Raw genomic sequence first — 24,474 nt, 5'->3', positions numbered from 1 at the left:
CAGATCACTAGCTCTGAAGTCGACCTACACCCTTTGTCCATGGGTTACCACAATGTTCTGATCGAAGCTCAATGATAAGCAGTACATGTCATAAACCAGCGATTTAATCACCTTGGTGTGTGATTACAGACCTTTTGTATTGCTGGACACATTAGCTCGTGCACAAAATACTGTGTAATGATATGAACATAGTATGTATGTATGTATGTATGTCAGTGAGTGTACTGGTTACTGTACCGGTTGTACACTGGTGACATACTGTGTGTAATGATATGAACATAGTATGTATGTATGTCAGTGAGTGTACTGGTTACTGTACCAGTTGTACACTGGTGACATACTGTGTGTAATGATATGAACAGTATGTATGAGGGAACCTGACCTGAGGATTTCTTTTGTAGCCCTGATGTTCCTCTAGTTTTTAACATTGAAATGTATATCTGCAGCTGGCTAAAGAGGGAGACAGAGGTTGGAATGTGGAGGGTTTTAGTACTGGAGAGGAAATTGTGACAAACTAATCCATTTGTTATATCACTTTCCTGTGGAGCTCAATTTGCTTTGGTTTATGTCTCCTCTAACTCTCTTCTCTCCTCATTCCTCTCTTTTCAGAGGTCATATTACAACCTGTACTCTTTTCTGAATTTGTAAAGATTTCTATAATTTGAATTGTGACCGCGGCTTGAGTCTTAATGTGGTTGACAGCGGGGCGCCTGCTGCTGTAGCACCCCTGCTAATGCAGTGATGGACATAAACTAGATTTCTGTTCCCCTCATTTCCTCTCATCTGCGTTATCTGCTTCTACAGCTGTGTTACTACTGCTCTGTGGCTGTTGTAATACAAAAACAAGACCTTCTACGGGAAAATAAAATACTATGATGTGAAATCATTTCAATCAAAATAAACTGTCTGTGAATATGTTTAAAATGTGAGTGCTGCATAGTTATTTATAGGTTCTGTGTAAGTTTCACTGTTTTCAAATGCCGTAGTTTAATCTGATCAAATGAAGCGAAGATAGTCAGCAGAAGAGGTCATGTTTTATTGACTGAAATTACGCAGAGGAACCATAAAATAAAATATAAACAGAAGGATTATCAAAGCAACATGTGCTCTAAGCCACAGTTTCACCTGCAAATAGCCCTGTATGTCTACAATATCAGTAGTTAAAGAATGCATTTGTTGAAAACAAAAAAGAAACAATCAATACACTGGTAACATGACTTAATGTATTCCTCAAAAACTCCAGAGAAATGATCAGCATGACGCTGCTAAGTGCACCTTTCACTGTTCATCTTAATAACCCATTAACACCCAAAATTATGCAAATGTTAAACACATCACACATTTTCTCTCTGTTGGCCTTGGCTTTGTAAGACTGAAGTTCGGGATGCAACCACGCAGGCTCAGGATGAGCTGCCCTCAGGAATAAAATTTACTGTTGTTGATTTTCTTTTCCTTTATCCTAGGACCAGATAAGTGAAATGAATGTATCATGACATTTCTGTTCACAATTTTTATTATTATTTTCATATAAGCATTTCGCTGCACCTGTGATAACATCTGCAGATCTGTGTACACAACCAATAAACGTTGATTTGAATAGAGCACAACTCCGGCTTACTTCTGTTTGCAGGTATCTTGGATCTTCTGTAACTGTGTCTCATTGGTGCTGAACTCCCTCATGAGGTCGTCACGGAGCTGTGGGGGGGCAGAACGCTGCAGGCTGGTGTGGGTGTCGTACAGGAAGATCTCGTTGTTTATCTCAGCCTGCCGCCTCCGCAGTTGGTTGGACGACGAGTACAGCTCCTCCTCTGCTTTCTGATTAGCAGACAGACACAGGCTCACCATCCAGATGCACAAACACCACCACTAACACCAAAGGCTGTCAACATGCAGCGTGTCTCACCTCCACCTGCTGCACATCGATGTAGACCAGTAAAGACGCCAGCTCTATGCTCTCATTGAAGCCATTTTTCAGAGGAACAGAACGGTACCCTAAGATGAAACAGTGTAGAAGTGTGTAAATGAGGGGCTTAAGGGTTCATGGACCACATATTAGTGGTTGTGTGTCCTACCTGAGCGGATGCCCTTCACAGGGAAGGTAGCCTGAGCCAGGAAGTTAGGGTCTGAGAACATGTCCTCCTCATTCACCACAAAGCGCAGGAAGGTGAGCTCTGGCTCATGGACTGGGAACGTCACCGGCTCTGGAGGAGCCTTCCACACCGGGTTCAGCCCATTGTCACCTGAACAAATATAAGCCACATTACCAACATCCTTTCATCTTTAAAACAACACACACACACGCTGATATTCTTTAATTAGCTGGACGGCATTGTGGAAAGAATGTAATTCTATCCACTCCCACTCCTTACGATAGACGACGGTCTTAAACTTGTTATCTTCTGTGTGTCCACACAGCTCCGTCTCTACAAAAGGGCTAGCAATGCTACGGCCTGGCTTAGGCAGGTGTCTGGCAGCAATCACCTACAGGGGGAAGCACAGCAAACTCAGTGCTCAACAGTAACCAGTTTACCATATGAAAGATTAGCAGGGAAATGTCAGTGTAAATAAATACAATTGGACAATGAGCAGAACCATACCCTGACAGTAAGGGTGAACTTGACTTTCCTCTTCTCCAAATGTGGATCATAGCTGTCTGAGCGCATCATCTCTGGCTGTAGCACGTAGCCTGTATGTCCGTTAAGGCTGAAGAGGGCACTGTTGAGTTGAGTGTACTTATCTGGGGACATAAACAAACATGAACATCACTTGGACACCGAGCAAGCAATTTCCTAATCCCTGTGAACATATTTTTTTGTTGTCACATACACTGAATAGGTGCAGTGAAATGTGTTGTTCGACAAGATCAGCCCCGCTCCTCCGCTCTCTCCACTGGCTTCCAGTTGAAGCTCGCATCTGCTACAAGACCATGGTGCTTGCCTACGGAGCTGTGAGGGGAACGGCACCTTGGTACCTCCAGGCTCTGATCAGGCCCTACACCCAAACAAGGGCACTGCGTTCATCCACCTCTGGCCTGCTCGCCTCCCTACCACTGAGGAAGTACAGTTCCCGCTCAGCCCAGTCAAAACTGTTCGCTGCCCTGGCCCCCCCAATGGTGGAACAAACTCCCTCACGACGCCAGGACAGCGGAGTCAATCACCACCTTCCGGAGACACCTGAAACCCCACCTCTTTAAGGAATACCTAGGATAGGATAAGTAATCCTTCTCACCCCCCCCCCCTTTAAGATTTAGATGCACTATTGTAAAGTGACTGTTCTACTGGATGTCTTAAGGTGAATGCACCAATTTGTAAGTCGCTCTGGATAAGAGCGTCTGCTAAATGACTTAAATGTAAATGTAAATGATAGTAGTAGAGTCTCTGGTGCAAATTAGTGTAGCTCAGTTGGTAAAACATGGTTCTTGCAACACCTGGGTTGTGGGATCAGTACTTAAAAAGTATAAAAATGTATGCACATAAGTTGTCCTAAAATGTTAAGTGTCTTACTCTGCCAAGGGCACGTGGAAAAAGTATTGAATCGTCAAACTTGAGTAAAAGTATAGATACCTTAATAGGAAAGGAGTGAAAAGTGAAAGCCACCCAGGAAAATACTACATGAGGAAAAGTATTTGGTTTTAAATATACTTTAAAACCTCTTAAGTATCAAAAGTAAAAGTATGAATCCTTTAAAATTCCTTATATTAAGCAAACCAGTGGGCACAATTTTCTTATTTTAAAAAATGTACGGATAGCCAGGGGCACACTCCAACACTAAGACATAATTTACAAATGAAGCATTTGTATTTTGTGAGTCTGCCAGATCAGAGGCAGTAGGGATGATATGTGTGAACTGGACCATTTTCTGTTCTGCTAAGCATTCAAAATGTTAAGAGTACTTTTGGGTATCAGGGAAAATGCATGGAGTAAAAAATACATTATTTTCTTAAGGAATGTAGTGAAGTAAAAGCAAAAGTAGTCAAAAATATAAATAGTAAAGTAAAGTACTGATACCCAAAAAAACTACTTAAGTAGTACTTTAAAGTAGTTTTACTTAAGTACTTTACACCACTGGGCACATGGAGGGGGAATGAAAATCTGTCCATCTTTAACACATGCTCATCAAACCCACCTGCAGTCTGGAAGTTGAGCGCCACCATGTGGCAGCCACAGGCCCACAGAGGGTAAGGGTCGTAGTTTGATGAGTCTACACGTTGGCCCTTGGGGTAGGTGCGGCTCAGGGACTTGCGGTTGTACTTCAGGAAGTCTGGAGTTTTGTTCTTGGCCGGGATCTTGTTCTCCACAAAGGAGCGGATCTCTTTGTAGCAGTAGTTCACTGTGGGGGCATGATTGGTAATGAGCAGACTAAGTTTGATCAGAACAATACTGAGAGGAGAGAGTCTACCACATCTGACTGTGGTGGAGGGTGACATTCTGGTAGTAATAATATGAGTGTGAGAAAAGGATGGATTGAATTTAATTTGAAAACACACAGTTGAAATCTCTAATGTGTATTGCAGTGCATGTCATAGGATGAATGAATGCCTTATGTGGGTGTTAAGGGTGGTAGGGCTGGGGATCGTACCAAAGCGGTCCTTCTCCTTGCTGCGAGGCTGGCAGTACACCACCAGGTCAGACATCTCCATGGCAACCTCTTCACTCTTCTCCACCTCCTCCTGCTGCTTGATCTGGAGGACAGAAAACACACAGCAGCTTCCTGTCAGCGTGACATCACTGAAGACAGCTTCCTGTCAGCATGACATCATTGAAGACAGCTTCCTGTCCCTAATCTGTGCCCCGCACATTGACTCAGTACTGGTACCCCCTGTATATAGCCTCATTATTGATATTTTATTTAGTAAATAACTCTATTTTCTGAAAACTGCATTGTTGGTTAAGGGCTTGTTAGTAAGCATTTCAAGCATTTCAAGGTAAATTTGTTGTATTCTACGCATGTGAAAAATACAATTTGATTTGATTTATCAGTATGATATCACTAAAGACGCCTTGGCTGTGTAGCAGCTTCCTCTCAGCATGACATCACAATATACGCTGGGCTATTCATCTTTGGAGTGGTAGATATAAAGATATCATACTAGCCTCTTACGTATAGATGTCGTTGGGTTATTTAAGAAATAAGGCACGAAGGGTTGTGATATAGGGCCAATATACCATAGTTAAGGGCTGTTCTTATGCACGACGTATCGCGGGGTGCCTGGACACAGCCCTTAGCCGTGGTATATTGGCCATATACCACAAACCCCGATGTGCCTTATTGCTATTGTAAACTTGTTAATTTGTGCAGTAAATGTTTTGTTGTTGTCATAACCGTGATATACCACGGCTGTCAGCCAATCAGCATTCAGGGCTCGAACCACTCAGTTTATAAATGGAATTATATCATGATACTAGCCTCTAACTGCTTGTTGTGCTGCTTGGTGATCTCTCTCTGGGTGATGTCCCAGGCCACCTGGTACCACTCAAACAGATCTTCCAGTGACTCTGCCGCAAAGTCAAAATGAATCTTACTGTCATAATCACTCATCTGAAGTGTCATGACATGGGACTTCCCATTCTTTGCAGATCTCACTGAGAAGAGAGCGGGATGGAGGGAGCATGGGGAAGAGAATGTCAAATATTTATTATGTGGAATGTACTGTATATATAATACACTGTTGTGTTTGGGTACAGGACTAGACTGTGTCTACACGTTATGTACCGTCAATTGTATATTTATCCTGTGTATGGTGTCGTGGTCTAAAACGATCCATTTAGAAATGTATGTAGTTGTGTGTGCTGTTGATATGGGGTATGTTTTAAGAGCAGTCGATCTAATGAGCATGTGCTGCGTGGAAGGACGGGGGGGTTTGTTATTTAGTGTGTTAATCATGTGAAGATAGCATGTTTCTGATATAGATTATCTGTGTTTGGACAGCATGTAAAACAGATGTAACAAAATGACTGTACTCACCAACGTTACACTTGGAAATGTCAACAACTCCTTTACACATATCCCCCAGAGGATTGTCCTCCATGACCTGTGAGACAAATGTGTACACTGTAGATCTCTAAAAATGCACTCTTACCACACAAGAAATATACAGCACAAATGCACAATGTCATTGACAGACTGACCCCACACCAGTAATACAGTAATAACATGCAAAATACTGATCACTCCTCCTACCTGATCCTGTGACTCAGCTTTGATATTGTTGGACACTTCCTCAACATAGTTGGCAGGGAAAAATAGCTGCAGCTTTCCTCCATAGTCCCCTTTCCACCTATAGGGAGCAGCAGAGAGAGGTTAGTATGTTCCTAATCTGACCTGAGATCAAATTGTGTGTCTGTGTTCTGAGGCCTCACCATCCATCGCTGTCTTTGGACACACTGTGGATCAGAGCCCCCTTGCAGAAGTTCAGTTCATCCGGTCTCATGGGTCTGTAGTCGTACAGAGCTTTAACAGTACTCTTCGGCTGATGGGGTTAAACATACAGTACATCAACAGGTACATACATTAATACACATACAAATATAGATACACACACTACATTGACATTGCCTGAGAAAATCTATAAACATAATTTCAATGAAGTGAAACAAGTCAACATAATATGTGAACATACCAGTGACGGCTCGATTTCATTTGGCTCCACATACATCTTAATATCATAGAGTGAGGCGCAGTCTGTCTCCTACATAGACAAACCATTGAAAACACTTATCAGTAAACATACTCTACTTAACCTTTCCTCCCCCAGCCGTCCAGTCTCTGCCCCCTCTTCTCCCACCCTCTGCCCTCCTCTCATCCCCATTATATCTCTCTCCCATCCTCTCTTTTCTGCCTCCAGTCTCTCCCGTCCCTCTCTCTTACCGTGCTGAAGCGGCTGACAAGTTCCAGTGTGACAGGGTAGCGTAGTTTGATCTTGCGATACAGAGGCTTCTTACGGAAGTAGTTGACCAGCTCCACCAGGCTCTCAAACTCAGTGGTGGTTCCCAGCACATACATAGAGCCATCCTTCTGGATCCGACAGTGCTTCACCTTGCCATCACCTCTGAAGGTGATAGCGTAGGAGTCGCTCTCCTCTCTCTGTCTGATGAGGAAGGCTCCGTCCCGGGGGATTCTCAACAGATAGTCCTCTGCCTCCCCTCTGCTCAGGTTACTATAGAACCACCTGACCACCACAGCACACAGAGAGATAATCTATGTGTTAAGTGTGTGCATTCTTGCGTACCTGTGTGCATGTTTAATTTCAGACATACTCTATGTCAGATGACCCTATGTAACTCACCCTTCCAGTAGGTGTGGGTTGGGTCGAGGCACAGCCTCAGTGAGGCGCAGGTCAAAGTCGTGGCAGCGGAGGGGCATGTCGCGATAGTGCTGAATCAGTGAGTACACACTGGGGAAGTGCAAGTTGTCAGTCAGGAAGTAGAAAGTATGTCCTCCCTCTGAGCCAGAGCGGATACGACAGTGCTGGACCCTCCCACTGCGCCTACAGTATAACACACCGAAAACAGGCATCAGCACAGCAGAGATCTAAACACTGGACACGTACTAGCAGTAGAGCTGAAGACAAGCTGGCGTACCAGAACGAGAGGGTGAAGTCTGTCACAAAAGTGTCACTTTCTCGGACCAGGAAGGTGCCATCCCTGCCTCCCGACTCAGCACAGAACTCCTGAAGCAGCCTCTCTGCTGTCTGCCTCCCTTCACTCATCCTCCCATGGAACCAAGGCTCAGACGTGTGGAGCTCTGGGGACTACAGCATAGAGGGAGGGGGACGGCAGGCAGGAAGGCAGGGCGGTAAAAAACAGTCATAATTATGTAATAATTAAATACGGTGACAATGATCATTTGTTTCTCCTACAATTATAAATTAACTATTCTCTGTTGTTTACCTTCCTGAGCTCATCCTCCTCCTCCTCCTCTGCGTAATAGAGTGTGTCATCTGAAATCACACAGTAGTGCTTGTTCCATCGCTACAGGCAGACAAACAGGCACAATGTCAGAATTGTTGACAACGGCAACCATCACAACACAATATACACTAACAATGCTATGACTATGAAACAAATACAATAATATACAACACACTTCCTGAACCAAATAGGCCTACAGACTTCTAAGGAACTAGCTTGGAACCATATCATGTTAACAGGACAGGTGGTCTCTAAGTTACCTGGTCCACTGGATCCCAGATATGCAGGTCTCCTTGCTTCTCTCCCTTCCGGAAGTCCTTTCCGCTGATGCCTCCCTCCACACTCAGTTTCTTGTGCTGTAGGGGAGAGGAGGGGAGGGGTGTTGGACCACCACAGACCCACCACGCAGGTAATAACTGACTGTCATCTGAAATGCCCATCATATCATGATGATGAATCACTTTACTATAACATGCTGTACCATATACTATATCGGAAACTGTTTTGCCCTGTGACCCAATTCTTCACATTATTCCCTCCCACCACCATCCCCATTGTATCCTCTGGGCTGGCCCTCACCTTTAGGATGATATCATACCACCACCCCCATTGTATCCTCTGGGCTGGCCCTCACCTTGAGGATGATATCATACCACCACCCCCATTGTATCCTCTGGGCTGGCCCTCACCTTGAGGATGATATCATACCACCACCCCCATTGTATCCTCTGGGATGGCCCTCACCTTGAGGATGATATCATACCACCACCCCCATTGTATCCTCTGGGCTGGTCCTCACCTTTAGGATGATATCATACCACCATCCCCATTGTATCCTCTGGGCTGGCCCTCACCTTGAGGATGATATCATACCACCACCCCCATTGTATCCTCTGGGCTGGCCCTCACCTTGAGGATGATATCATACCACCATCCCCATTGTATCCTCTGGGCTGGCCCTCACCTTGAGGATGATATCATACCACCATCCCCATTGTATCCTCTGGGCTGGCCCTCACCTTGAGGATGATATCATACCACCATCCCCATTGTATCCTCTGGGCTGGCCCTCACCTTGAGGATGATATCATACCACCACCCCCATTGTATCCTCTGGGCTGGCCCTCACCTTGAGGATGATATCATACCACCATCCCCATTGTATCCTCTGGGCTGGCCCTCACCTTGAGGATGATATCATACCACCATCCCCATTGTATCCTCTGGGCTGGCCCTCACCTTGAGGATGATATCATACCACCACCCCCATTGTATCCTCTGGGCTGGCCCTCACCTTGAGGATGATATCATACCACCACCCCCATTGTATCCTCTGGGATGGCCCTCACCTTTAGGATGATATCATACCACCACCCCCATTGTATCCTCTGGGCTGGCCCTCACCTTGAGGATGATATCATACCACCACCCCCATTGTATCCTCTGGGATGGCCCTCACCTTGAGGATGATATCATACCACCACCCCCATTGTATCCTCTGGGATGGCCCTCACCTTTAGGATGATATCATACCACCACCCCCATTGTATCCTCTGGGATGGCCCTCACCTTGAGGATGATATCATACCACCACCCCCATTGTATCCTCTGGGCTGGCCCTCACCTTGAGGATGATATCATACCACCACCCCCATTGTATCCTCTGGGCTGGCCCTCACCTTGAGGATGATATCATACCACCACCCCCATTGTATCCTCTGGGCTGGCCCTCACCTTGAGGATGATCTTGCCCTTGAGCTGTGTGGGGGATGGCAGCTGTTCAGCCATCAGCTCCACAGGCTCCATCAGCAGCTTGTCCTGGAATACCTCTCTGAAGATACGAGCCATCTGCCTCTGCTGCTCTACTGGACAGTGCTCCTCAATGGAGAGAACCACAGGGTATCTGACAACAACAGCACCACAATGCTCAGACAACACAGGCAGAATGTTCTAGAAACATTTACAATCCTCAGTTGTAAAGCACCTCAGGTGTGGGTATGTTTATTAGTTTGGGTGAGTTTTCTCAGACAGATTCAGACTCACTCAGATGTGACAAAGGCATGGTCATTGATGGCCTTCACCACGTCCTCAAACTTGATCTTGGTGGTCCTGGTCCAGCCATGGTATATGATGGGCTCACCTGGCCCTTCCCAGCAGTCCACTACAGGGCCACACAACACAAAATAATCCTTCCCAACTATAGAAGTAAATGGATAATGTAACGAGGGCAAAGTAAAATATGTCGGGACTGTTTCAGTGAGGTTTAAGGTGTACAACTAACACTCAACACAGCGGCATCCCAGACGCAGGCAACGAACGTAGGCCTCGGTGGACGACTCGCTCCGCAGCTGGTCTCCAGTCAAGTACCTGATGGAAACACATAACAGCATCATAACAAGAAATACAACATGCAAACAAATCATAAAGAGCATTTGTGTGTTTATTATAATATGAGTCATAGCCTATTCAGAGGTGGCACCACAGATCCCAGAGTGGTCTGGTGAAAAAAACATTCTGGGGCCGTAGCTTTTCCTGATGTGGTAAACTAACCAGGTAAAACTCCAGACCGTATACGGTATAATGTGATTAATCTGTTGTAAAAAAATTAATATGGGCTATGATAGGAAAATAGTTTTTCTAATCAAGTCACGTTTTTTTTTATTATGGAAAAACTCCTGGTCTTGGTGAGGATGAAAATCCTATCAAATTGCCTCAACCCTGTACTTGTTCATATTAATTATATTTTATTTAACCAAACCACTCTGGAAAATCAAGTTGCTAGCAATAGGCATTATTTTTTTCGCTCCAAAAAGTCAACAACAGGTTTGCTAACGTTACTAGCTAACTGTAGTAGCAGCAGCCAGCTAATAATTGGATCATTTGGACAATAACTTGATTATTGAGGATTAATTGTTCATATTCATTATATTTTAAGGACTAGAGGTGTTTCCTATGCACAGACACGGAGAAAGCAACATGATTGGACAATAAAACTAACTGGGCTGAGCTTGCTTTATGCAGGTTTGCATCGTAGTTCTGCCCTATGCAATTGTCCGCCTAATAAAACATGTACTCACAGTCTATGTCAGCTATTGTGTTTAGGCCTATTGATTAATTCCAGTTTTGGCTTGACAAAGTCTAGGTAGCCTAGTCAGACCAAGTTTGAATATAAACGGCATTTTATCCCATTCAAATTTTCTCACAAACAAATGGGCTGTAAATACATGTTTCCTTTTTGTTTACCCTGGCCAGAGTGACAAGAGCACATAGGCTAGACCAGGGGTGTCAAACTCATTTCGCATCGTGGGCCACATACGGCCTAGGGAGATGTCAAGTGGGCCGGACCATTAAAATTATACCATACTCTGCTATAAATAACCAAAATATCATGTCTTTCCTTTGTTTTGGTGTAAAGAAGCACAAGAACATTAGGAAAATATTGAAATTTAATGAACTATCCTTTTACAAAACATTTCATGAAACACCTCATATTTCCTTAGACAAATGTGCAATTTACTTTTATCATTCACAAATATGCATTGCAACTGATCCCACTGATTGTACAAAGGCACAAAACTTTAATTGGTACTGAAAAATATAGTAATGCACTTTAAGATTAAATGAGACTTTTAAAGAAAGGAATTTTTAAACCACTTACACATACGCATATAAAATCTAAATGTAATCCCTGCGTACACCTTACAAACTAAGGAGAGTGATTTTAAATGTGTAATGAAGAAAGTGTTCGCCTGTCCTGTAAATCTGTAAACTTCATACATGAAACATACATACACATACAATACATACTGAAAATTTATGGAGTTGTATGAACAGTAGAATTCCATCACACAACTTTTGTTTTGAAGCTGCTGACTAACATTAAAGTGCACATTTTTTAAATCACCACAGTAAGGATTCATCTTCACAGAGCTGTATTCTTTCAATGCAAACAGAATCTAAGGCAGCATTTTAAAGGTGTTAGTCTAGTCTGGACTTGTATTTGTACCTGAAACTTGGCATCTTTTGGCCTGTACAAGTGCATCAACACCAGGTGTCATGTCCTGACTAGCTGTCACTTTCAGAATGTCATTTAAGTGCTTGTTTGTGAGCCTTGAACGCATTTTTGTTTTATTGATATTCATCACTGAGAAAATTTGTTCACAAAGGTAGGTTGTCCCAAACATGCACAAACTTTTAGCAGCCAGGGCTGTTAATTTGGGGTACCCTGTTAGTAGATACTGATAAAATCTGTCCAGACCTACAGAGGCAAATTTGCCCTTCAAATCTGCATCACACTGCAAATCAATTATCTCTAGCTGAATTTCGACCGGCAGATCAGAAGCTTTAACTGTGAAAGGTGAGCGAAAAACTGAAAATTCTGTCTCAAGTTCACCAAATACCTGAAAACGTTTCTCAAACTCCCGCAGTAGTCCTGCAATTTTGTCTTTGTACCGTTTCATGTCCGCATCAGGTCTGGTCACACACACATCTCTCAGACAGGGAAATGAGCAGGGTTGCCATTTGCCAGTTGCATCTCCCACAAAGTCAGCTTCAACTTAAATGCATGTATGTTGTCAGAAAACTGTGTGACAACTTTTTGCGGCCTTGCAACATTTTGTTCAGATTGTTCAAGTGTTCAGTAATATCAACCAAGAATGCAAGGTCCCGTAGCCATTCCTGAGATTGTAATTCCAACACCGGTTTTCCTTTTTCTCCATGAACTGTCCGATTTCCTCTCGTAGATCAAAGAAATGCCTCAGCACAGCGCCTCGGCTTAACCATCTCACTTCAGTGTGGTATGGCAGGCTGTGGGTAATGTTGCTGTCGCTGAGAAGTTTGTCAAACTGACGATGGTTCAGACCTCTGGACCGGATGAAATTTACAGTGCGAACAACCACCTCCATGACGTGGTCCATTTTCAGCGACTTGCAACACAATGCCTCCTGGTGCAAAATACAGTGAAATGTCCAGAAACGATCTCCTCCATTAAGGGCTTGTACTTTGTCTTTGAACTTTGTCGCAACACCTGCTTTCTTTCCGACCATGGATGGCGCGCCGTCTATAGCCAGGCTGACAGCGCGGGACCAGTCCACTCCAACTCTGTCCAATGCAGCAACGACAGAGCCGAAAATGTCCTCGGCTGTTGTGGTGTCCATCATTGGCACCAACTTAAGAAACTCTTCAGTAACAGTCAATGTCTCATCAACTCCTCGAATAAATATGGCCAGTTGGGCCACGTCTGTGATGTCAGTGCTCTCGTCAATTGCCACGGAAAATGCAATAAATGACTTGACTCTCTGTTTCAATTGACTGTCTAAATCTGCCGATAGTTCCGAAATCCTCTCTGCTATAGTATTCCTCGTCAGGCTAATATTGGCAAAAGCTTGTCGCTTCTCGGGACATACAAGTTCAGCCGCCTTCATCATGCATCGTTTAACAAAGTCACCGTCGGAATACGGCTTCGATGCTAATGCTATTTCGCTAGCAATTAGGTAGCTGGCTTTTACCGCTGCTTCACTGACTTCTCGGCTCTGGATGAAAGTTGACTGCTGTTTCCTCAGACCCGCCAGCAATTCGTTAATCTTATCTCTTCTCAGTTGTCCTTGCAAGCCGTCATATTTTTCGCTGTGATGAGTCTCGTAGTGGCGTCGAATATTATATTCCTTCAATACCGAAACTTGTTGCAAACACACCAAGCACAAAGGTTTTCCGTGCATCTCTGTAAATAAATAGGACGTGGTCCATTTTTCTTTGAAAATTCTACACTCCTTATCTACTTTTCTCCGTTTGGATAACGACATTTTGGCTAATGAGGGTGTAGCGGAGAGGTAGAGACCAAGGTATTAACAACGTCGTAACAAGCAGCAGATGGCGCATTGATACCGTCTGCTGTTTTCAGTCTGTCTCAGTGATGCGGCTTGTCTTCTACTCTGATGGAAAGAGTGCGCCCCTTAGCGGATAATCCATGAATTGCAGCGAATTAAAAATATTAATTCCATGTCTTTTATGCATTTTTTCCACTTTCAAATTATCCTGCGGGCCTGATCGAACCTCCTTGGGGGCCGGTTCCGGCCCGCGGGCCGTATGTTTGACACCCCTGGGCTAGACTATTCAGCTGCTGTTGTTAGTAGCCTACAATTGATCAGACTGAAAAATAGTCTCGTTTCCATGCAATACAGCAAGTCTTATCGGTAATGTTTAGCTCTAAAGGCTGCTGCATTTATGTAAGCTTTGCTCGTGTCTATTGGGAGTGATGTGCTATCACGGTTGCTTAGTAAATACAGGAGGAAATTGGAGATCCCGCTTTGAGCGTTGTGCTTTGCGCCCCGCCCACGCGACCTGCGATTTCCGCAAATCTGATTGGTCAAGACGTGCAAAGAGCCTGCAGCAGCACTCCGATTTGATGGACAGCGAAATTATACGGGAGTTGTCATGAGGCAAATCGGTCTAAAAAGCAGCACCTTGACCCTTTTTTTAACGCATTGCATCAATATATTTAATTTTAAAAAGTTAAGTAGTGTTCATTTCATAGTGCTGTGTTGTATTTTTGTGTTATGTGGCGGTACTGACGTGTTGTGTGAGGAATTGATCCAGTAGTGGGACAATGGGTTGTTCATATCCAGGTTGCACATCTCTGAGTATTTCTCATCCCAAATCGAGTTCTCCTTAGAGAAGAGGAAACTGAGGAACTAAAGTGAGAGAAGAGAGAGAGAGCGCTTTGACAAACATAAAACATCGTTCTCCACTCCCCATTCACACACACATCAACCACTGTGTCCCACCTCGCTGACGGTAAACTCTGGATCGTTGGTCTTCCTCATGGTGTCATCTATAAAGGTGGTCATCAGCTCTCGAACCTGGTTCAGGTCATTGGCCCATGACTCCTGAGAAGGAGAAACGTAGAGAGTGAGGAAAATATAGATACAAATTACAATAAAGGTAATGATAACAGGTAGCAGGTTAAACACTGACAGAAACAGACCCAGTTTTACCAATTTCATAATTGATAGATAGCTTAATCATACCTTCTGCTGGTACAGAAGAAATCGTTGGAAATCATGGAGAAGAACTGCAGAGGCATCAGGTTTATCTGTACTACTACAGTAGGGAAAAACCACATCACCCACCAACATACCGTCAACAAGAATTCAAGTTTACCAGTATAATAAAGCTGAGTAAATGATTATTTGTGATTGTTGAACTACAACTTTCAATGAAAGAGAAAGACCCACCCCATGATGAAAGCACATGACTCCCTTTTGAACTCCTCGAGAATCTGATGAAACATATCCACACACCAGTTACAAGTCAATACACAGTCTCTCACACACACACACACACACACACACACACACACACACACACACACACACACACACACACACACACACACACACACACACACACACACACACACACACACACACACACACACACACACACACACACACACACACACACACACACACACACTGGTTGACAGCCAGTGTCATTAACATGCAAAATGTGATATGCTAGCTAACACTTCCGATGTGAACACACATATCAATACATACTGTAAGAGAAGTTAAATTATCGGTAATTTTCTACTTAGAGAGTGTAGTAGTGCAGTAAAATTATGACTCACATCTTTCTGATCAAACATTAGAATATTGTAGAATTTATGAAACTGCTCAAAGTTCAAGACATCTTTCCTTGCTCCAATTTCCTGGAACAAAAGAGGGAGATGGACAATGTTTGGTTCAGAATACTTTTTTATATTTGTTATTTGTTTACCCCCTTTTTCTCCCCAAATTTGTGATATCCAATTGGTAGTTACAGTCTTGTCCCATTGCTGCAACTCCCCTACAGACTCGGGAGAGGCGAAGATCAAGAGCCATGCGTCCTCCGAAACATGACCCTGCCAAGCCTCACTGCTTCTTGACACACTGCTCGCTTAACCCGGAAGGAAGCCGCACCAATGTGTCGGTGTCAGCTTGCAGGCGCCCGGCCCACCACAAGGAGTTGCTAGAGCGTGATGGGACAAGGAAATCCTGGCCGCCAAACCCTCCCCTAACTCGGACGACACTGGGCCAATTGTGAGCCGCCTCATGGGTCTCCCGGTCACGGCCGGCTGTGACACAGCCTGGTATCAAACCCGGGTCTGTAGTGCCCTTGGTTCAGAATACTACAATTAATTTTATTACATACATACTTCAATTCTATTACAATTGATAAATCACTTGAGTGCCCAAGACCACTTATTATCATCTAAAATAACTCATGAATAGAATTAATTATACTGCCCAAGTTTTTATCTGGCCAAGGAGGGAGGGCAACTTCAGCTCCTTGGTTCTACAACTCATTAAAGTTTTGGCAGCAGTGAGGATGAGGGTGTGAATAGGGATGAAAAGGGGATGAGTACCGAGAACTTTTCCTTCAGGGAACGTGTGCCGGGGACCTTGTAGTTGAGCTGTGGCAGAAGAGACTTCACCTCCTTCAAGGTGATGCTGAGGAGAACAAATTAAAAGAACAATGGATTGAATTGTGGAAATTACTAAAGGGGCAGAATGGGAATTTGGCACAAAAAGTGGTATAATTAAGTAGAGGATTAAATAAATGTTTGAGTGTTGAAACTGTTCTTACCGGTTCTTTTTAGTTTGATTGATAGAATACATCTGTTTCCTCAACCAGCTGGAAACAACAAAAAATATGCTCCGTAATTGTCAGTTATCGTCCATATAATGTGTGTGTACAGTATATGGGTTTAGGTTTGCGGTCTTTTCACGTGTGTGTGTGTTCACCTCTCTATGATGTCTGGTGTGGGGGCCACCAGTGTCTCCTGTCTCAGTAACTCCAGGCCTGTCAGCCATTTATCCGCGTCATCCACAGTGTCAGCTGTCAATCAACACAGACTATTACAAGCTATATTATCCAATATAGCCTAAGATAAACCATCCATATTTAATCAGTAGGCTATCATCAACAAAATGTGGTTGTATGGCATCAAATAAACACAGAAAAGTGGACATACTCTGCACCCTCCCACACACACTTACCGCCAAGGCTTATGGTGTTAAGAACAAATTGGGACCCATAGAAGATGGTGAAGCAGGTATTGTCATCATGTTTGTCCCTGCCATCTCTGAACCTCTCAAAGTCTTTTGAGTTCCTCCCTGGGCGAATCTCCCGTATCTCAGACAGATCCACTGAAACCGTACTCATCATTGTTACTCACTCTCTCACATACTCAACAGCTTTTAAACTTTCCCTCACACACCCTATCCACACACCACATCTCTTAATGTACTCACAGCCCTTCTCTTCTCATTGTTTCAGTGTTAGGGTTGGGATTTGAGTTAGACTTAGATTCAGGTTTACTCACAGACACCATCATTCTTGTCTGCTGTTCGGGTCCAGGCCACCTGCCTGGTCTCCATGATGACCTGCACAGTAAGGCGCTCTACCTTCTGGCGGAACACGGTCATGACGATGCCCATCTCCAGGTCCCTCTTGATCAGACTCTTCTTGTACTCCGTCAGCTCTCCCTGCTGGCTTCGCCCCGGCCCCGCCATTTCTGGCCCTGTGGAATGGACCCATACTCTACTTATAGTAGGGATGCAATGGGTCACTAGGTCCACGGTTTTGTTCAGTGACTCATTAAACCCCTACCTCATAGCCTCTCCATAAAGCTGTTTCAAGATTCATGGATTCATCATGTCAAACAAAGGACGAGGAAGTAACTACAGGCCTGCACAGTTATAAAGCATGCTTTTATTTGACCACTTTAAATATTTCAGGAGGTGCATAGTGTACAGTGGCAGTATATTATGTTCATTTGCATTGATGACTTTTTAGGAATGTCTATGTTTATAACATGGAAACATATTTTATTTTATTTGCTTGATAACAGAAATGAAACGTATAACAACTCTACTTTGCATTGTATATTAGCTTATTTATTTTAAATTATAAAACTGGTTGTTTGGAACCTGGATGCTGATTGGAGGAGCAGTATTCCAAGCCATGCTGTTTTGGCGGGAAACAGACACACCGATGTCTGCTAACATTTCTATCTGAAAATTATCACTGTGCCTCCATAAGAATATCATGTTCAAGTTGGTGTCCGAATCATGTCTTATATTTATCTCATATATTTATTTATCTAATCTCAAATTGTTTCCCTTTGCTTCCAGCCTAGCATGTACTTTGGTACAGAGGGGGTTAATATAAACCTTGCGGTCTGGTCTGTCTGTTCAACATCGGAAACAATGTTTCACTTGTGAATTTCAATCTCTAGTACTACCATACATAAAGTAAAATGTGCCCAGACGAGACAACTTTTCCTGAGCCAGTCGAAATCCCGCATCAACGTCATTATCATGGACATATACAAGTAAATGCCAATAGAAAAAAGCTCAAACAAACGGAAATGCAGCTCGTGTATTGTAATGCAGGTTCAATGTATGACGTCACGGAGTTAGCTGAACTTGGCTTGCTACCTAGCAAGTGACAAGAAAACTTTCCAGCCTGGAAAGCAACCCGTTTGTTAAGAACTGACGACCAGTCCTTTCACATAGCTACTAACCAACAATTATTAATGACTGGGTTGGGTCCTTTAGCAACATGAACAAAATAACTAACAACCAGATTTTTGTCCGGACTATAGCCTATCTTCTGGTGGAAGAATGACATTTGTATTAATTGACTTATCAAAATAATGTTTTAATGAAAATATGTCATTCATTGTTATTTTAATATGTTGGTAACAGTTATATTTAAGCAGAGATGGAAAAAGTACTCAATTGTCATACTTGAGTAAAAGTAAAGGTACCTTAATATAAAATGACTCAAGTAAAAGTGAAAGTAACCCAGTAAGATATTACTTGAGTAAAAGTCTAAAAGTATCAGATTTTAAATGTACAGTGGTGGAAAAAACACTCAATTGTCTTACTTGAGTAAAAGTACAAAGTAAAAGTAAATACTATACATCAAATCTTTATATTTAGCAAACCTGACAGCACAATTTCCTTTTTTATAACTTTTTTTGACAGCCAAGGGTACACTCCAACATAATTTACAAGGGAAGCATTTATGTAGTGCATTTAGTGAGTACACCAGATCAGACGCAGTAGGGATGACCAGGGACGTTCTCTTGATAAGTGTGTGTATTTGATATTTTTCCTGTACTGCTAAGCATTCAGATTGTAACTAGTACTTTTGGGTGTCAGGGAAAATTTTGGGAGTAAAAAGTACATCATTTTCCTTAGGAATGTAGTGAAGTAAAAGTAGTCAAAAATATAAATAGTAAAGTACAGATACCCCAAAAAACGACTTCAGTACTTAAAAGTATTTTTACACCACTGTATTTAAGTGATAATGCCAGAGAAACCGGTGTTTGGAGGATATATTGGCACAAAGGGTTGATAGGCCTGAGACAAAGTCGATATATACCCTCCAAACACCAGCTTTGAGGGCTTTTAAACAACGGGTTACCAACATATTCAAATAAGCATTGACATATTTTCATAAAAATAATTTTGTATCTATGGACGCGACCCAGTCGTTCTCTCTAAATGTTCCATTGCCCAACTTGCTGGCAACGTTCTTATCTCTTGCTCGCTAGCTAGCCAACTACGGCTAACTTACAGTCACGTCAAACAGTGCAGCCAACAGAAAAATAGCTGCATTTGCATGTGTTTAAGCTGTTTTCTAGTGACATTTATTTGGATACATCCATAACAATGAGCTAATGATGTACGATTTCATCTGGCATTAAAAATGTGCTCTCTCGTCAGGACACTATTGTTCAGAGGAGCGAGCCAACAACACAGCTAACACAATCACTTCAAACTGAAGCTAGTTTTACCTGTTTTCTATTGATATTTATTTGTATATATCCATAAAAATAATGCCAGCTGATTCATGATTTCGACTGGCTGAGAAAAGCTGTCTGCCTCATCCCGACACATTCATTTCTATGGGACAGTGGAGATCGAATTTCAATATTGAAACAATGTTGCAAATGTCAGAGACAGACAGGGTTTATACAAATCTCTGCAGTTGAAAACCAAATGGTAGTCTAAAGGAAATGGGAGATAATGTCTAGATGCTTTTTATAGTGGAGATCAAGTTTATAAATTGCCTGGCTGGGTTGATGAGACAGTGGATTGTGCAGTGAGATTGAACAGTTTAAATAGGCATTTCAACATCACAGCTAGCCGATGATAACTTGTGGAATAGACACGTGCTGGATTGTGGTTTTAACCAATCAGCATCCAGGATTAGACCCAATCTTTGTATAAAAAAGTAATAAGGCACACTGAGGCAATGCTGTATCATGAATACAGCCACAGGTAAATGGGTTGACTGGGTCATTCCAACTGTGCAGTGCCTTATCTGTCCCCAGGATATATCACTTCTTATTTTGTGTAAAATGTGGATTCCAAATGGCTTTAAATATACGATAAAGTGTAATTTACCCTAAAAGCATAAAAATATTGATCTTGAAAGGGAATTCTATGCATTTTGTAGAAAGAAAATTCTGTGAATGTCGGCATTATTGCTAGGTCCCAGTTGTTATTCCTCAACCTCCATGACAAATATAAGGCTTAAAATAATACATTTTTTATTATCTTTCTTAATTATTTTTATAGTCCTAGCTAAATTCTCTATCATCATAATATTGTTTTTATGATTATCGTATTTATTGTTATTTAATTTAAGATGTTCTGTGTGTCCCTGATATCACTTTCCATCCTGTTAGTTTGTTGTAATTCTCCATTTAAGAAAACCACCCCTTTCTAAAATGACACCACATTCAGGAAATGTCATAATTTCTTTGGTTGGAAAACAATGGTTCAACTGTAAAAAAATATACTGTACCAAGCAAAAATATAAATGCAACATGCAACAATTTCAAAGAATTTACTGAGTTACAGTTAGTGAAATCAGTCAATTGAAATAAATAAATTAGGTCCTAATCTATGGATTTCACCTCTGGAAATAAAGATATGCATCTGTTGGTCACAGATACCTTAAAAAAAGGTACGACAATGGCAAGTCAATGGGACTCGTTACAGTATCTCTATGAACTCAAATTGCCATCGATACAACACAATTGTGTTCATTGTCAGTAGCTTATGCCTGCCCATACCATAACCCCACTGCCACCATGGGGAACTCTGTTCACAATGTTGACATCAGCAAACTGCTCGCCCACACCACGCCATATATTTGGTCTGCATTTGTGAGGTCAGTTGGACGTACTGCCAAATTCTTTCAAATTATGTTGGAGGTGGCTTATGGTAGAGATATGAACATTAAATTCTCTCTTCTCTTTCTCACTCACAGAGCTCTGGCTAATTTAGGCTCCAAATGTCCATGCTGTTAGGTTCTGACCTGTTAGAATTATGCACCTAACAGGTTGGAATATGTACATTAAAAAATATATATAATTGCCGGAGCTTAACTAATATGTTTTTCTGAAAGTCCGTAGGAATGACCCAACTGTGTTACCTGTGACTGTATTCATGATACAGCACTGCCTCTTGTGCCTTTCAATTTTCACCTAAAATCTGCCTGACAGTAGTTTAGGACCTGAAGCAAGGACATGCATATTATTGATACCATTTGAAAGAAAAACATGCGTTGATTAAACCTGTAGAGGTTTAATCAATACACCTACAGTGCATTCAGAAAGTACTCGAGACCCCTTTACTTATTTCAAAATGCTGTTACAGCCCTATTCTAAAATGTATTAAATTGTTTTTTCCCTCATCAAATCTAGACACAATACCCCATAATGACAAAGTAAAAACTTTTTTTTAAACATTTTTGCACATGTATAAAAAAACAGAAATATCACATTTACATAAGTATTCAGACCCTTTACTCAGTACTTTGTTGAAGCACATTTGACAGAGATTACAACCTCAAGTCTTCTTGGGTATGACGCTACAAGCTTGGCACACCTGTATTTGGGGAGTTTCTCCCATTCTTCTCTGCAGAGCCTCTCAAGCTCTGTCAGGTTGGATGGGGAGTGTCGCTGCACAGATATTTTCAGGTCTCTCGCCGCTCGAGGAGATTCAGAGAAGCCACTCCTGCATTGTCTTGGCTGTGTGCTTAGGGTTGTTGTCCTGTTGGAAGGTGAACCTTGGCCCAGTCTGAGGTCCTGAGCTCTCTGGAGGAGGTTTTCTTCAAGGATCTCTCTGTACTCTGCTCATCTTTCCCTCGATCCTGACTAGTCTCCCAGTCCCTGACGCTGCCACAACCATGCTTCACTGTAGGGATTGTGCCTGGTTTCCTCCAGACGTGATGCTTGGCATTCAGGCCAAAGTGTTCAATCTTTGTTTCATCAGATGAGAGAATCTTGCTTCTCAAGGTCTGAGAGTCCTTTCGGTGCCTTTTGGCAAACTCCAAGCAGGCTGTCATGTGCCATTTACTGAGAAGTGGCTTCCATCTGGCCACTACCATAAATAAAGGCCTGATTGGTGGAGTGCTGCAGAGATGGTTGTCCTTCTGGAAGGTTCTCCCATCTCCACAGAGGAACTCTGGAGCTCTGTCAGAGTGACCGTTGGATTCTTGGTCACCTCCCCCGATTGCTCAGTTTGGCCGGGCGGCCAGCTCTAGGAAAAGTCTTGATGGTTCCAAACTTCTCCATTTAAGAATGATGGAGGTCAGTGCGCTCTTGTTGACCTTCAATGTTTTGGTACCCTTCTCCAGATCTGTGCCTCGACACAATCCTTTCGCTGAGCTCTACGGACAATTCCTTTGACCTCATGGCTTGGTTTTTGCTCTGACATGCACTTTCAACTGTGGGACCTTATATAGACAAGTGTGTGACTTTCTAAATCATGTCCAATCAATTGAATGTACCACAGACAGATTCCAATCAAGTTGTAGAAACATCTCAAGGACGATCAATGGAAACAGGATGCACCTGAGCTCAATTTTGAGTCTCATGTAAATAAGGTATTTCTGTTTCATCTTTTTAATAAATTTGAAAAAATTTCAAAAAACCTGCTTTGTCATGATGGTGTATTGTGTGTAGATTGATGAGGATTTATTTATTTTTTAAATCCATTTTAGAATAAGGCTGTAATGTAACAAAATGTGGAAAAAAGGAAGGGGTCTGAATACTTTCCGAATGCACCGTACATTTCAACCAAGAGCAACAGCTCGAACAGCTATGTGGTCTACTTTCCAAACCACAACATTAAACAACCAATCTTTTTCTTTTTTCTGTTAACCCGGCGGTCTCTGAGTGTGAGGGAGGGAAAGTTATTTGCACCTCTACGTTTTTAGGCTTCATGGTATGGTGGTTGTGTACAAATGGAAGCAACCTTTGTGCATGAATACTGAGGGGTAATATTATATGAGTGTGTCAGACCTGATTCCATGTAGCACTCATTATTTACATTGCAAATGAGCAGCAGGCGCAGTGGATGGATGGACCCAGAGAGAGAAGTGAAGTATTAACCCAGAACTATTTCAATATCTTTCCTGAGGAAACCTTTGCTCTCAACCGGTGCCGTCCCCTTAAAGGGCTATCCACAAAATGTACACAAATTAGTTTCCTGATACACCACAAGAACATAGTCAATAACACACACATAAATTATAAGCGTAACTGATGGTCCCCTACTTCCTTCTGTAAAAGATGTATCCAGTGTAGCGTAAACCAAATGTGAAACCAATCAACACTGTGGCACTCCCCAGGTCTTGATGTACCATATGAGAGACAATGCAATACAGGTATGTCAAACATGATGTAAAGTAGCCCTGGTTACATTAGGCACATAATAGATTCAAATCCCCACTTTTTTAGGTTAATGGTGTTTTGCTATCCACAATTTAATTATCATGAAAATAGATACCGTTTGCTGGACAGTTACTACAAGTGTTAAAATGAATGTAGGGTCTATAACATAACGGGTTCTTTGGAAATGCATATTCGAATGGATTGGGGAAAATTAGATCGACATTTGGATGCACAACAGGTGTTCTGTCTAGACTAAAAATTATATTAGGAAGGTTCACACAATCACACCCCACAAGACCCCTGCCACAGACCATTATGGGCGCAGAAGATCCATCACCATCAACGCTCCACTTGAAACTAAAAGCGGATTTCCCCATTGTCACTCTGCTCTCACTTTGCTCTACATTTGCACACCCACAAAAAACGGAAAAATTTTAAGACTTACCCAATAAATGAAACAGTCAATGTTATAGCTGTAAAGTAGCCTCTTGTATAAATTAATTCATGGTTTTTAGGCTTGAGATTCTAAAAATTATACAGTCTTTCAAACAGTCCTAACCCAGCCGCGAAATGGTCAGTTCCTCAATTCTATGTGTATAAGGAAGTAAAGTTAATTTGCGTTATAGGCATAGCAGTAATAAAAAGATCCGGAAGTACGCATATCTATGCAAATTCCCCTTGGACGCAAGAGTATTTGGCGACACAGCTGCATTGAAAGGTTTCAGCTTTTTGGTGAAATCAAATTATTGGCCTATTGTAAAGTAGTTATAGAAAGTCATTTGACTGTCTATACATCGTCAAATTGTTGTCAATATATATAAT

At 42.4% G+C, this 24,474-nt stretch overlaps 1 protein-coding gene across 1 annotated transcript; it reads right to left on the bottom strand.

Moving 5' to 3' along the window:
• Positions 1-1,015: 1,015 nt before the first annotated feature.
• plcg2 (phospholipase C, gamma 2) lies at positions 1,016-24,259 on the bottom strand. The gene is made up of 32 exons (XM_046306188.1): positions 24,098-24,259; positions 17,275-17,472; positions 16,949-17,098; positions 16,694-16,787; positions 16,536-16,583; positions 16,315-16,399; positions 15,538-15,618; positions 15,143-15,186; positions 14,936-15,008; positions 14,693-14,794; positions 14,481-14,599; positions 10,192-10,277; positions 9,954-10,071; positions 9,645-9,813; positions 8,171-8,266; positions 7,890-7,970; positions 7,581-7,750; positions 7,286-7,486; positions 6,868-7,168; positions 6,620-6,688; positions 6,360-6,469; positions 6,181-6,277; positions 5,965-6,031; positions 5,407-5,582; positions 4,579-4,681; positions 4,126-4,329; positions 2,598-2,737; positions 2,370-2,481; positions 2,073-2,240; positions 1,904-1,992; positions 1,619-1,815; positions 1,016-1,459 (listed from the first exon to the last, which is right to left on the bottom strand). Exons 2-32 carry the CDS (start codon positions 17,462-17,464, stop codon positions 1,417-1,419), a joined length of 3,783 nt encoding a protein of 1,260 aa, XP_046162144.1. The 5' UTR covers positions 17,465-17,472; positions 24,098-24,259; the 3' UTR covers positions 1,016-1,416.
• Positions 24,260-24,474: the final 215 nt, after the last annotated feature.

Source organism: Oncorhynchus gorbuscha, linkage group LG02 (genome assembly GCF_021184085.1).
Source record: "Oncorhynchus gorbuscha isolate QuinsamMale2020 ecotype Even-year linkage group LG02, OgorEven_v1.0, whole genome shotgun sequence".
In the NCBI taxonomy this organism is placed as follows: domain Eukaryota; kingdom Metazoa; phylum Chordata; class Actinopteri; order Salmoniformes; family Salmonidae; genus Oncorhynchus; species Oncorhynchus gorbuscha.
The sequence above is the reverse complement of the archived record's forward strand: the minus strand, read 5'-3'. Positions and strand labels throughout refer to the sequence as shown.

Bases quoted from the DNA above. Each gene is read 5' to 3' on its own strand.
- plcg2 (XM_046306188.1), bottom strand. From the start codon at position 17,464: ATGGCGGGGCCGGGGCGAAGCCAGCAGGGAGAGCTGACGGAGTACAAG. The intron at 17,099-17,274 runs GTGAGTAAACCT...GTACGGTTTCAG, and splicing joins AGACAAGAATGATGGTGTCT to TGGATCTGTCTGAGATACGG. The intron at 6,278-6,359 runs GTGAGGCCTCAG...TGCTCCCTATAG, and splicing joins TCCAAAGACAGCGATGGATG to GTGGAAAGGGGACTATGGAG.